The 13,933-nt window shown below is 42.3% G+C and overlaps 1 protein-coding gene across 4 annotated transcripts in view; it reads left to right on the top strand.

The window, feature by feature from the left end:
• NPAS2 (neuronal PAS domain protein 2) overlaps positions 1-13,933 on the top strand; it is a 192,078-nt gene that overhangs the window by 117,130 nt on the left and 61,015 nt on the right. For all 4 annotated transcript variants that reach the window (XM_060117277.1, XM_060117278.1, XM_060117279.1 and 1 more), the window contains 2 exons: positions 1,524-1,672; positions 9,147-9,238. In XM_060117277.1, coding sequence (XP_059973260.1) covers positions 1,524-1,672; positions 9,147-9,238 — 241 coding nt within the window. The remainder of the gene's footprint in view (positions 1-1,523; positions 1,673-9,146; positions 9,239-13,933) is intronic.

The following is a 13,933-nucleotide window of genomic DNA, read 5'->3' as shown; positions in this document are numbered from 1 at the left end:
GTGATTTGCTGCTCCAGGCACCTTGACCCCGGGCCCCAGGGGGCCTGGACCAGTAAGTTCAGTGGACCCTGCAGCTGTGGCCCTTCTTCTCTCTCGGTGAGCTGCCTTTCTGGAATGAATCCATCTGGGGTGAATTTGGGAGGGGTGGGTCAGCTTTCCCGGCCCTGGATCAGCTTTGAGTAAGCTGGCTGTGGAGGAACGCCTGCCCTGTGGTGTGTCTAAGGATCAAGGCCTCTGGGGTGCCACAGCTTCTCAGACTTCTTCAGGCTATGGGGGGCGGGGTGGTCCCTTGTCTAGTAGAGCAGCCCCTGCAGCCGTGATTTCCTATGCGAGTTCCTGGGATCCTAGGCTTCCTCAGTGCCTCAGTGGCTCAGAGCAGATCCCCTCCCCTCAAACTGAGCAGCTCCACTTTGATCTCTTCTGTAGGCGTGCAGTGTAGTATGTCATTTAAAAAAAAAAAAACTCTATTTTTAGAGCAGTTTTAAGTTCCCAGCAAAATTGAGTAGAAGGTACAGAGATTTTCCATATGCTCTCTGTCGCTATATATGCACAGCCTCCCCGATTACAGACACCCCACCAACAAGCCTGGTCCATTTGCTGCAACTGATGAAGCTACATTGACACATCATTGTCCCCCAAAGACCATAGTCTACTTTAGGGTTCACTCTTGGCGTTGTACATTCTCTGGGTTTGGCCAAATATATGACACACATCTGCCATTATAGTATCATATAGAATAGTTTCACAGCCCTAAAAATCCTCTGTGTCCACCTGTTCATTCCCCCACCACCTCAACCCCTGGCAGCCGCTGATCTTTTTACTGTCACCATAGTTTTGTCTTTTCCAGAACGTCCTAGAGTTGGAGTTCTCGAGTGTGGAGTCTTTGCAGATTAGCTCTCTCACTTAGTAACATGCATTGAAGTTTCCCCCATGTCATTTTTAAAAGGGTTCAGCGACATTTAGCAGCTTGACAGTCACGTGCAGTCCCTGTCACATTGCCTCTGGACCATGCGTGGCTTGTAGATGGTTTTGTGTGGGGTGTGCCTGGACTCCCCAACAGGATGATGAGCTCTGGGGCAGTGGGCAGGACGTGTGCCCTGGGCACTCAGGATGCCTGGCTATCCCTCATGACTTGGCATCGGGCTAGGCGCTCTGGGTTGGAGGGGACCTGGTTTGGGCCTGAGGACAGACTGTCAGAGCAAACCCCTCGGGGCTGTTTATCTTGATAATCAGCATGTCGTTTGTTCTCTGGAGTCAGAGCATCTGGCTCCAGAGCCGATCTGTAAGATTTTGCATCTGAGTCAGGACTCACTGATACCGTCTCTCTTTGTGGCCAGGAGCCTAGCGTAACATTTTTTCTGTCCCTGTTACTCAGCTCGGAAATATGGCACACGTTTCTTTCCTTGAAAAGTTTTGATTAGATGATCTCAGCAGAACACACTCTGACCGAAAGTGCCTCCGTCCTGTAACGAAGGCTTCCAGAAGTGGAATGTTCCAGTAACCTGTGCATTTTGCATTGACAGAGCTTCTCGAAACAAGTCTGAGAAGAAGCGTCGGGACCAGTTCAATGTTCTCATCAAAGAGCTCAGCTCCATGCTGCCTGGCAACACGCGGAAGATGGACAAGACCACCGTGCTGGAGAAGGTCATCGGATTCCTGCAGAAGCACAATGGTAATGGTTACGCTTCTTTCCGTTTTTACTCCGTTCCTGCCATTTCCATTTGGCAATAACTTCATCAAGTTGGTCTTCCTGCTTGGTTCTCTCTCCCCAGCAAACCCGATCTCCTCTGTCATAGGTTTCCTCTTTCCAAGGCACTCCACCCTCTAGAAAAACCCTGTCTCCAGCAGGTTTGGGACAGGACACTCACCTCCCCAATTGCTTTCTCAGCCAGAGGAGGGAATCCAGAGCAGACTCACAGGTCGCACCCAACCCAAGCAGGGCGGCAGTAACAATGGGACATCTTGATTAAAAATGGCTGGAGCAAGCCTTTTCGTATAGCCCTGCCATGCCCAGGTATTCATTTTCCAGTGGATCAGATGGTACTGGTGTCTCCATCCATTGCTGCCTCTGCCCCTAAACTCTTTGGCCTTCTACCAAAGAGTTTAGGAAGAAGGAAAAAAAATACCATGGAAAAAATAATTAATTGACTTAATATCAAATCCATTTTTTAATTGAGATGTAACTCACATAGCATAAAATTCACTACTTTAAAGTTTATAGTTCTCTGGCTTTTAGTATACTCACAGGTTGTGCAACCGTAGACACTATCTAATTTTATCATCCCCCAAAGAAACCCTGGACCCCACTAGCAGTTACTTCCCGTTTCCACCCTCCCTCCAAGTCTTGGCAACCACTGATCTATTGAATACTTTCTGTCTCTATAGATTTGCCCGTTCTGGGCATTGCATACAAATGGAATCATACGATATGTGGTCTTTTGTTTCTGGCTTCTTTCACTTAGCATCCTTATTTTAGCAAGTATCTGTATTTCGTTTCTTTTTATGGCCAAATAATATTCTATTGTGAGGATATACCACTTCACTTATCTGTTCATCAGTTGACAGATATTTGGGCTATTTTCACTTTTTTGGCTGTTAAATAATGCTGCTGTGAACATTCCTATACAAGTTTTTGAGTGGATATATATTTTCAGTTCTCTTGGGTATACCTAGGAGTGGAATTGCTTGGTCAAATGATAACTTGGTGTTTAAATTTTTGAGAAACTGCCAGACTGTTTTCCATAGCAGCGGTACCATTTTTACATTCCTAGCAGCAATGTATGAAGATTCCAGTTTCTCCACATCCTCACCAACACCTGTTATTGTCTGATTGTGTGTGTGTGTTTATTATAGCCTTCCTGGTTGATAAGAAGTGATATTTCATTGTGGTTTTGATTTCCATTTCCCTAATATCTAATGATGTTGAGCTTTTCATGGGCTTATTGGCACATGGCAAATTTGTATGTCTTCTTTAGAGACTGTCTATTCAAATCCTTTGCCCATTTTTAATTGGATTATTTATGTTTTTGCTGTTGAGTTGTAAGATTTCTGGATACTAGACCTTTATCAGATATATAATTTGCAAATACATTCCTCATTCTGTGGGTTGTCTTTTCACTTTCTTAAAGATGTCCTTTGACATAAGAAAGTTTTAAGTTTGACGATATCCAATTTATCTTTTTGTTGTTGGTGGTGGTTTCTTGTGCTTTAGGTATCATATCTAAGAAACTATTGTCGATGAAGGTCATGAAGATTTAAATCTATATTTTCCTCTAATAGTTTTATAATTTTAAGCTATAATTTAAGCAGTTAGATATAAGCCATAGGTTAAACACTTATTTGATCCACTTTGAGTTAATTTTTTGTATATGGAGTAAGGTAGGGAGTCAAAATTCATCCTTTTACATGTGACTATCTAGTTATTCCAGCACTCCACTCTTTTTTTTTTAACTTTTCAATACTTTATAAAGGTATAACACTCATACAGAAAATACACAGATCGTAACTGTACAGTTGAATTAGTTATGACAGAGTGAATACAGCCAGGAAACCAACACCCAGGTCAAGAAATAGAAGCTTCCCCAATAGTTGCCCCTTCCTATTTACCTCTGCTTTCCCCAAAGGTATTCTCTGGCTGACTTCTAATACTAGAGATTGGTTTCGTCTGTTGGGCCCTTACTCAGATGAAATCCTACATTATGAACATGATGTTTGTGTGACTAATCTGTGTTCTTCCAGTGCAATGGCTAATTCATTTTCATTGGTACTAGTATTCCATTATATGAATTTATTACTTGAATCCATCCTTGAACTTATGTCTTTCTCAAATCATCCTGTCTCCATTTTACTCTCCTTCCAACCCTTTTACCTCTTAGCACGGCCCACCCTGCACTACTGCTCCCCTGTGGATGGTACAAAAAAATTGAAGAAGAGTTAGGGGAGGGTTCAGGAGCTACTAACAAGCAAGAACAGAATTCTTTTTTTTTTCCTTAGCCATGACACCAAACATATTAAAGTCAGAAATGTCAGATTACTGAGGAGATAATTACAGTTCTTCTGTGCTTACCGTGATGCTTCTCCTTCACTGAACATTTTCCTAGACAAGATGATTTCATGGCAGAGGGCACAGCTGGGACACTAGAAAGTTTCATTATACTTGTTATTCTTTTATTATTTCTGTAATAATTGTATATACCTATTACAAATGTGACAGTAATGATATATCTCCTTTTTTACCCCAAAGCTGCCCAGGGGAGAGTAAAGAATATGTTAATTGCTTTTGTTAAAAGTCAGGGAAGAACAGTCAAGCCGGGAACAAGAACAATAAAGTATTGCAGCAATATTTGATTGCCCCCAATAATTTAAGCAGAATGGTTATATTTGCTAAATGATGATTTAGCTAAATGAAAGAGCAGGTTGGTTTGATTACCAAGATATTGTGTGCAAATTACTCAAACTAGGTCAGTGCCACTGAGAAATAGGACAGCTGAGATCAAGTTCATCAGTGTGACATTTATGCTGGGCTCTGTCCACTGTGGAATTACAGAATTGTCAAATCTGGGACCTGGAAAGGATCAGTCAGCAGAAATGCAGCCTCCTACCAGCAGGAGTGCCTGTGTCCATCTCACCTTTTTCTTAAAACTAAGGCCTGCTCCACACAGCCCCTGAAATGCAACCAGGATCAACCCCAGATCTCCCTCATCCTTATTCCACATTCAAAAGAAAATAGAAAATCCAAGACATATTTTATTGAGAAACATAATGGTTGGACCAAAATTTAGATTAAAGCAAAAAACAAAAACAAACAATAACTTAACTTATAATCCAAATGGACATGAACTCCACAAGCATCTGCAATGGAGTGGAGGATAGCATGGTTAGCATTAATTCGGGGCTCACCTTGAGCCAGGCAGGCATTGTTCTAAGGGCTCCATAGAGTAACTCACTGGAGTGTAACTCATCTGAGCCTTACAGTGGCCCTTTGGGTTGGTACCTGGTCACAGATGAGGGAACCGAGGCACAGAGATGTTAGACCACTGTTATCAGACAGCCAGGAAGGTACAGAATCTAAACCAGGCATTCTGTCTCCAGAGCCCAAGTTTTTAACATTATACCGTACTGCTTCTCCACAAGACGTGATTTATGGGACTCTTATAGATAGAGACACCATAGCTACACTGTAGCTGTTTACTAGTGTGGCCATTTAGACTACTGGCTCTCACCCTTGGTGGCCCCTTAGAATCACCTGAGGAGCTTTTAAAAATACATAGAACTGGGTCACACCTCACAGGCCAACACCTCAGAATTTCTAGGGGTGGAACCCGGGTTATGAGCCGGAGCCGGCTCGAACCAGCTTGCAAAAGGTGATTGTTAAATTTTCAAGAGTTGTACAAGCCAGTTGACATCAAGTTGGCAGCTAGAAATAAGCCAGGGTCTGAGTATTTACACCATAAAAACAGGCAAACACTACTGTTGCGGGTGTGGAGAGCCTTTTACCAGCTCACCCCTGGGTCAGGCCTAAGCATCAGTAGTTTTAAAGCTGCCCAGGTGATCCCAGCATGCAGCCAGGGTTAAGAACTGTGGATTTAGGTGTGCTTTCTGCCTTCACGCTGAAGGTAGACCACGTGATACATCAGGCATGACGATTAGGTGCAGGTAGTCATTATAATTATTTAGCTCTTTTCTCAATAATCCGTCAAGCATCCCTGTTTTCTCAGCTTGGGAGATACACCTTGATCCTGGAATGCATACTTTTTCTCTTTGAAGTAATCCAAATCAAAATGAGAATCTGACCGTGTTTCTCTGTAGGGAAATGTTGTGTCACCAGTATCTATTACAGGAGAGAAATCCCTAAACTATGTAAATAGCAAGGCATATCGGGCAGCCTTATCCACACCTGTCAAGATGTTACTTCTACAGGACCAGGCTGACCTGTGTGCTGTCCTCTTCCTGTGCGAGTCTCAGCTGATTCAGTGTCATTTTCTCCCAACATCAAATGCTAGTCCTCATCCTTGCCCCTTCCATACGTCTGCCTTGGTGAGCAGGGGTGGGGTGGAGATGGCAGCAGAACAAGGAGAAGTGTCCCTGTTGGACAGGGTGACAGTTACCCCATCCAGCCTGTTTTCTGCCCCATTTTCCAGACTCTTCCTTGACCATATATAACCCAAAGTCATACCTGCTTGTTCATGCATAGCATGAGCTATTGGGAGGTGAGCGTTCTAGGGCACAAGTACAACTTAAACTATGGTGGACTTTGGGGGTTCAGCTTCTGATGGCAATGTTTCCCTGCAATTTTGCTCCCAGATGGTTGTGCTCCCCTTGCTGTTTAGAAACCACTCTGACGGTATTGCTTTGCTAATCCTGCCCTGTCACCTATAGCTTGTAATATTGTTCCCGTAAAATGCCAGTAGAGGTGTGATTATAACACTGAATTCGATTTCCCAGTTTAACTTGCTTGGAGACATTTTATCTGTATATTTTTTAACATGCTATGGATGGAGCCTTAACTTGCAAGGGCTGTAATCAGATTATTGAAAATCAAAGTGAATGAAATGGCAGCTTTCAGTATTATTATGCTGTTGTTTTAGAAAGTATCTAGTCATACTGAATGATCTAAAAGAAATGGGTCTTTCATTTCCTTTACCATTAAGTTGGATTGTCCTTGTCTATATCAGATTTGGGCTGCCAGAAAGGCTCTTCTCCTAGGCAAATGATTAATCTACAGTTTGATCCTAATGGTCGGAGGAATTTTACAGATGAGCGTATGTGTTGGGAAAAGGGGGAGGGTATTTATGGGTTAGTTGATAAGCATAGCCACAACTCCATCTCTTTTCTAAGTGGTAAAAGGGTCGCAGTCGTTGATCTGAGGAACGGAGAGTTTCACCCTCTCCTCTTTGGCTCAGCTGGGACCCCAGAACGATAACTGGCCCAGATGTGTGTGTAGCGCCCGGCCTCTGCTTCCCAGGATGCCTTTCACTGGGCACAGCCTGTGGCCCCAGTGGCATCAGCTGAGAGGGGTCCCCATACTGGTCCCCGCTGGTGGCCCTTCGGTGCTGTTGGCTGACTACCTGTTCACCACGGTTTCCTTTCCTGGGTTTCTTCCTGTGTTCAGTGACCAACAGCTGTTAGTGGTTCTTTTGTGCTCCTTTCAAATCATGAAAGACAAAACTTCAGTTGTGTGCAAGAGCAGCGAATATCCTTTCAGAAATCAAGAAGGGAGATCTCTTCCCCGCGGCGAATGTGGGGTGACGGAACTCGGGAAGGTTTACGGAGTCACACGTGTAACTCACCCTTCACAGCATCTTCATTCAGGAGTGACCACTGAGTTCATTCACATCCGTTCACTCAGATGGCAGGATGAACTCGCCAAACTCCCTGCGGAGAAACTACCAACAGCACAGCGTCAAAGGAGAAGGCCTTTAAGCGTCTCTCCTCGTTTACGTTTATAGATTATCTGCCTGAACAATGTGCAGTTTCTAGGAAGTTGTTGAACAGAATATGATTCTCTCTGAGGTAAAGAGATAAATCAGAGCTACGTGGGTTTTTCTTAGCAACAAGAAAATAACCCCTAAAGAAACCTCTTAGTACATAAAGTGGGGCAAAACATTGGTTAAAGATGGAGGATAAACTGAAGGAAAAACAAATATATTCAGTATAGCTTTTGAGCTCCCTATAATAATCTTATCAGAGATATTTTATTAACAAAGCACCCTCTTTCAAAAAGGCAGAAGCCAGACATGGAAACAACCTAAGTGTTCAATGAGAGATGAATGGATAAAGAAGATGTGGTACATATATACAGTGGAATATTACTCAGCCATAAAAAAGAATGAAATAATGTCATTTGCAGCAATATGGATGGACTTGGAGGGCATTATGCTAAGCGAAATAAGTCAGAGAAAGATAAATACTGTGTGCTATCACTTATATGTAGAATCTAAAAAATACAACAAACTAGTGAATATAACAAAAAAGGAGCAGATTCACAGATATAGAGAACAAACTAGTGGTTACCAGTGGCAGTGGGAGGGGGTAGACAATACAGGGCTGGGGGATTGAAAGGCACAAACTATTGGGTGTACGATAGGCTCCAGGATGTATTGTATAACACAGGGCATAGAGCCAATATTTTATAATAACTGTAAATGGAAAGTAACCTTTAAAATTGTATAAAAATAAAAATTAAAAAAAAGAGCTTTGAAGATTAGTCAGTAAACCAAAAAAAAAGTGAAATGCCCTGAAATCTTACAGTTTTTATAGGAAAGAAACTTGATTGGTGTTTTCCCAAACTTGACAAAAATCCTAAGAATTTACATGAAGTTACTGAGTTGTGAAGCAGAAGGAAATTATTCTGAGTCATGAATAGTAAAAACCAATTTCAATCAACTATGATAAAGAAAAGAAAAGACAAAAGGGCAGGAGAACTAGAGTGTTTAAGGAGTCCTGTGTAGACCAATGACTATTAAATTTACAAAATATGAAAAATGTCTTCCAAACAAGGTAGTTACTTGAAACGGGCAAAGTACAGATTAACCCAAAAAAGTTTTGGGAAGAGTAAATTCTGGCCTTAAAAGCAACTAAGTAACATGGATTTGTATAGCACATTATACTTCAGGAACTGGAAATGCTGATAAATACATTACAATCTGCACAGACACAGTGGGTTAGATACTACACACCTAAGATGTTTCTGGAATTTTGAAAATACCAGCTCGCTAAAGCATTTCGTTTCACCTTAACCATGAAGAAGCAGCTTAAGGGTGTGACCCTCCATCCCTGTCCTTGTTCCTGTTGCCTTGAGAGGTGGCAACCACCTAACTCCAACTGCTGATGGGCTTTGTCATGTAGAAATTCAAGGGCATGGTGCCACCTGCTAATTGTAGGCACTACACCCAGTGCAGAGGGTGGGGTTCTCTCCTCACAGAAGCCTCATTAAAGGGGTGTGAAAACGTCAAGAGGTGTTTTTAAGCCCATTGTATCCAAAGCACCCAGTCCTCAGAAACCAGAGTAACCTATGTCCTTATATCAGCTTCTTTCATTAAACTACACGTTTACACAAAATCACATAGAAATAATGTGTGCTTCATCTGTTAATTCCAATTTCTAGGTGCCTTCCCATCTAAAAACTTGTTTATGCTTTTTTTTAGAAGTCTCAGCGCAAACGGAAATCTGTGACATTCAGCAGGACTGGAAGCCTTCATTCCTCAGTAACGAAGAATTCACCCAGCTGATGTTGGAGGTGAAATGCACTTTCCAATTAGCTTAACGGGTTGCAAATTAAAATGTAGCTGCTTGCTCCAGATAAGACCCTGTGCCCAAAGTAAACAACTGTTCTTGACCCTGCAAAGAGGGCTGGGAACAGATAGACTCTTGAAAAATCTGCCTGCTCTTGCTTATGTTTTGGCTACCGAGTTGGGCAGTAGAAGCGAGAATCCCCAAACTCAATGCAAGTGTGTACCGTTGCCATGGTGACTGCCAGCCCACTCACATCTCCCAACCAGAGGATACCTAGTGGGGGAGCCAGACAGGAACAGAGTTGGAGGTAGGGAGAGTGAGGGGATTACATCTCTGCCCTGTATTTATGTAGAATATGATGCAGCAATTATATATTTTTCCCTTAGTAGGACACATTTTGAAAGCAAAAGTCCTCTTTTAAAAATAATGCTTTTAACTTGATCTCCTATTCCATCAACATGACGTGTGGATATCAGCCATACGTGACTATGCCTCCCCACCCAGCACGTGGTCTCTCTGTGCCAAGAAGGATGCTCACATTTCTTCCTCCGGAAAGTTAAGGGCCCACGCCCATCTGCTGGGCTGGATTTGAGGAAATCTGACTGATCTGAGTGGCTGGCCTTTTTCAACATCATGTTTCTCTATGGGTGAAACTTCTCAATACAGATGAGGATAAGTCACTGCAAAAACATCCAGATGGTGCTGACTTCTGAACTGGGGATAAGACTGGGAGTGTTCGGATACAATGGTGGACAGAGAGAAAGCCCCAGACATGGCATGTCTGGGCCCTTGAATTAGAAGAAGAAACCTGGGATGGATGGGTTCAGCCAGAGGAAGTTAGACACTGGCTGTGTCTGTGGTTCCTGGCAGGGTTTTAGAGAATGGCTCTTTGGGATCTGTCTGTCTAGATCTCATTTTATGTGCCTATATAAGACTGATGTAAACGTTAATTTACATAGATTAACTGTGCAGAAAACAGAAAGTTACTGGAGTAAGAAAATGCCAGAATGAAGATGTCCAAATATTATGAAATATAAAAGCATTAATGTACATTTGCATGAAATGAAAGATACTTAAATCTGCATGTGAACTATATTTAAAGAAAATACAGAACTTTCTCCAGAAGCAATGCATTTTAAGTATGTTAAATTTAGAGGAGCTTGTGAAATATCATGTTGAATTAATGCATCATTATGCTACTTCACAGAAATCATTTTATCTTTTAATTCTTAGGGAAAAGTAATTAAAACACATAACCCTCTAGCATATAACCCTCTTAAAAAGTCTGTAGCACAACTTTTCCCCCCCCCCAAGGAGTTTCAGGGTATCAAAAGTATTTGAGGGAACAGGACTTTTATAAGGTTAACAATGTATAGTAGTTGCTTGTAGTAGTCTCTTATGGTCATTTGTATTTCTATAGTGTTGGTTGTAACTTCTCCTTTTTCATTTCTAATTTTACTGATTTGGGCCCTCTTCCTTTTTTACTTGCTGAGTCTGGCTAAAGGCTTATCAATTTTGTTTATCTTTTCAAAATACCAGCTTTTAGTTTCATTTATCTTTTCTATTATTTTCTTAGTCTCTATTTCATTTATTTCTGCTCTGATCTTTATGATTTCTTTCCTTCTGCTAACTTTGGGTTTTGTTTGTTCTTTCTCTAGTTGCTTTAGGTGTAAGGTTAGGTTGTTTATTTGAGATTTTTTTTGTTTCCTGAGGTAAGCTTGGATCGCTGTAAATTTCCCTCTTAGAACTGCTTTTGCTGCATCCAGTAGGTTTTAGATTATCGTGTTTTCATTTTCATTTGTCTTCAGGTATTTTTTGATTTCCTCGTTGATTTTTCCAGTGATCCATTTGTTGTTTAGTAGCATATTGTTTAGCCTCCAAAACACGTGTTTGTGTTTTTTGCAGTTTTTTTTTTCCTTGTAGCTGATTTCTGATCTCATAACGTTATGGTCAGAAAAGATGCTTGATATGATTTCAGTTTCCTTGAATTTACTGAGGCTTGCTTTGTGGCCCAGCATGTAATCTAACCTGGAGAATGTTCCATGTGCACTTGAAAAGAATGTGTATTCTACTGCTTTCAGATGGAATACTCTATAAATATCAATTAGGTCCATCTGGTCTAATATGTCATTTAAGGCCTGTGTTTCCTTATTGATTTTCTGTATGGATGATCTGTTGATGTAAGTGAGGTGTTAAAGTCCTCCACTATTACTGTGTTACTGTCAATTTCTCCTTTTCTGTCTGTTAACATTTGCCTTATGTATTGAGGCCCTCCTATGTTGGGTGCATATATGTTTACAATTGTTGTATCTTCTTGGATTGATTCCTTGACCATTATGTAGTGTCCTTCTTTGCCTCTTATAACAGTCTTTATTTTAAAGACAAAAATTTGGGCTGAACTGAGACTTAGGAGACTGAAATTTCTAGAAAAAGAAGATTTTAGATTTGTATGGATATGCTTTATGCACCTTCCTCTGCTCCCAGTGTAGACTCCCTAAAGCCAGTCTAAAGGAAATCATGCTAGATGAGTGAATTGGACCCAAAATTAAGCCTATACAACAAGTGGACCTTCTGGGTGAATTGCATCTTTGAGGCATATGGGAAACCCACCGACTAGAACTTTTGACTTATCTCTGACTGTTTTAGGCTCCTCTTCTACCCTCTTGCCCCTCAGTAGACAAGATGGGTGACTGGAGCCTCCTGTACCTTCCCCATGATGGTTCCCACAGGACGATGCTCTCATTTTCCAGGATGCAACTTCTCCATAGTGTGTGTCCCACTCCAGCTGCATATCCCCCTCCTTTGTTCAGAGCCATTTCAGGGAGCATGAGGAATCAGATGCCATGTCTTCATAACCAGGAGGTTCCTTTTTTTTTTTTTTGCGGTACATGGGCCTCTCACTGTTGTGGCCTCTCCCATTGCGGAGCACAGGCTCCGGACGCACAGACTCAGCGGCCATGACTCACGGGCCTAACCGCTCCGTGGCATGTGGGATCTTCCCAGACCAGGGCCCGAACCCGTGTCCCCTGCATTGGGAGGTGGACTCTCAACCACTGTGCCACGAGGGAAACCCCCAGGAGGTTCCTTTTTAAATGAAGATGAAACCCAGGACAGAACCCGTCAGGCCCCAGGGAACTGCACTGCTTGTGCTGTCTGGATATGAATCCCTCCTTCTTCCCTCTTCTCCCAAAAAAGCCCCAGACCAGACTCCTTGAGAACTCATACAGTTCTGGAATTTGAAAGAACAAAATGACTTGGTCGCAGACCAGCCAAGCTGGTTGAGTGTAAACTGGCCAAGATGGTGGCTATAAGCATTGGAACAAGTAAACTCAAAAAAGGGAAAGCTCTTATTGACTGGCAATTAGGGAGTGTGTGGTATTTCTGAATTTTGTTCAGGAAAGCTACAGCCATCTTTTGTCTTAGCCCAGATGTTGTCCCAGAGAAGACAAAAAACATTCTATCAGAGCCAGGAATTGGCAGAAAGGGGTGGTTTCATTTCCTTCTGGTGTGTGGCAGGTATGAAACTCGGGCCATTATGGCATCTCTGGCATCCCTGAAGCTCCTGCCAAAATCCCCATTGCAATAAGAGGGGCACACCGCTTTTCAATCACGTTCTATTGAGTCCCTCTCAAATGCTGCTGATGGGACTTCTACAACCATCGCGAGCATTCTTAAAGCAGTGACTCGATGTAATTCTCGTGCATTTGATGGAAAACGCCAATGGGCTGATGAGCGTTATCTTCCATCTATAAATACCTTCAGCTTTTTCACACCCAGTTGCTTTACAAATTCAAGAGGGCATGGGCTCCCTGTGCAAGAAGAGAATGTATGTTGCTCCTGCTTTTCCTGATATTCTAATCTACTTTTTCTAAAATGGTCCAGCTGACGTCATCAACAGTGCCTCCACCTGTTCAAAAAAATTCACTTCCAGGAGCACTGCTAATATGATTTTTTTTTTAATTTAGAAAAATACTTAAGGGAAAAAGAAATAAAGTTCACTAGGATGTACCTCGGTGTTCACCATGGGCCATAAATCTGATCCAGAATCTCTCCAGCTCAGCACTATTGGCATTTCGGACCTGATAATTCTTTGTTGTAGTGACATCCTGTGTGTTGTAGGTGGGATGTTTCAAAGCATCCTTGGCCTCTACCCGCTAGATGCCAGGAGCACCCACCCCAGAATTGACAACCAAAAATGTCTCCAGACATTGCCAGATATCCCCAGGGGGGCAAAGTTGCTCCCAGTTGAAAACCACAGCTAAATTCCAAGAGGATGAGGTCCACTTAAGAAATGTACTTTAATATATTTTTCCGTCTTAAATCCTGCAGTATGTAAGTGTTAAACAGTAAATGACCCACATGTTAATTTTCCTGGTGAAAAGAACTCTTTCCCACTTTGGTGCGTGGTGATGGTGGGTGCCCTTCTCTGCACACTTACTGGACTATTTCCGCTTACTACTGCTGTGCACTCGGCCACACCCTCCTACCCTGAAGGAATCCGTGCCCTTTGGCTGTGCAGATGCTCAGTAACACCCTAGGAGGATATAGCTGAGTGCATACAAAATGTTTCCAGAACTTTCTAAGCACATATTTCAGTTTGGGGGTTTTTCTCCCAAAGTGGAAAAACTCCCATGTTTGCAGAAGATGCTATTTTAACAATACAGTCAGTGAGGCAACAGGGATAGTTTACAGGGATGGT

The sequence above is a fragment of the Mesoplodon densirostris genome, chromosome 14 (genome assembly GCF_025265405.1).
Source record: "Mesoplodon densirostris isolate mMesDen1 chromosome 14, mMesDen1 primary haplotype, whole genome shotgun sequence".
Taxonomy (NCBI): domain Eukaryota; kingdom Metazoa; phylum Chordata; class Mammalia; order Artiodactyla; family Ziphiidae; genus Mesoplodon; species Mesoplodon densirostris.
This window is presented reverse-complemented; position numbering and strand designations above follow the sequence as displayed.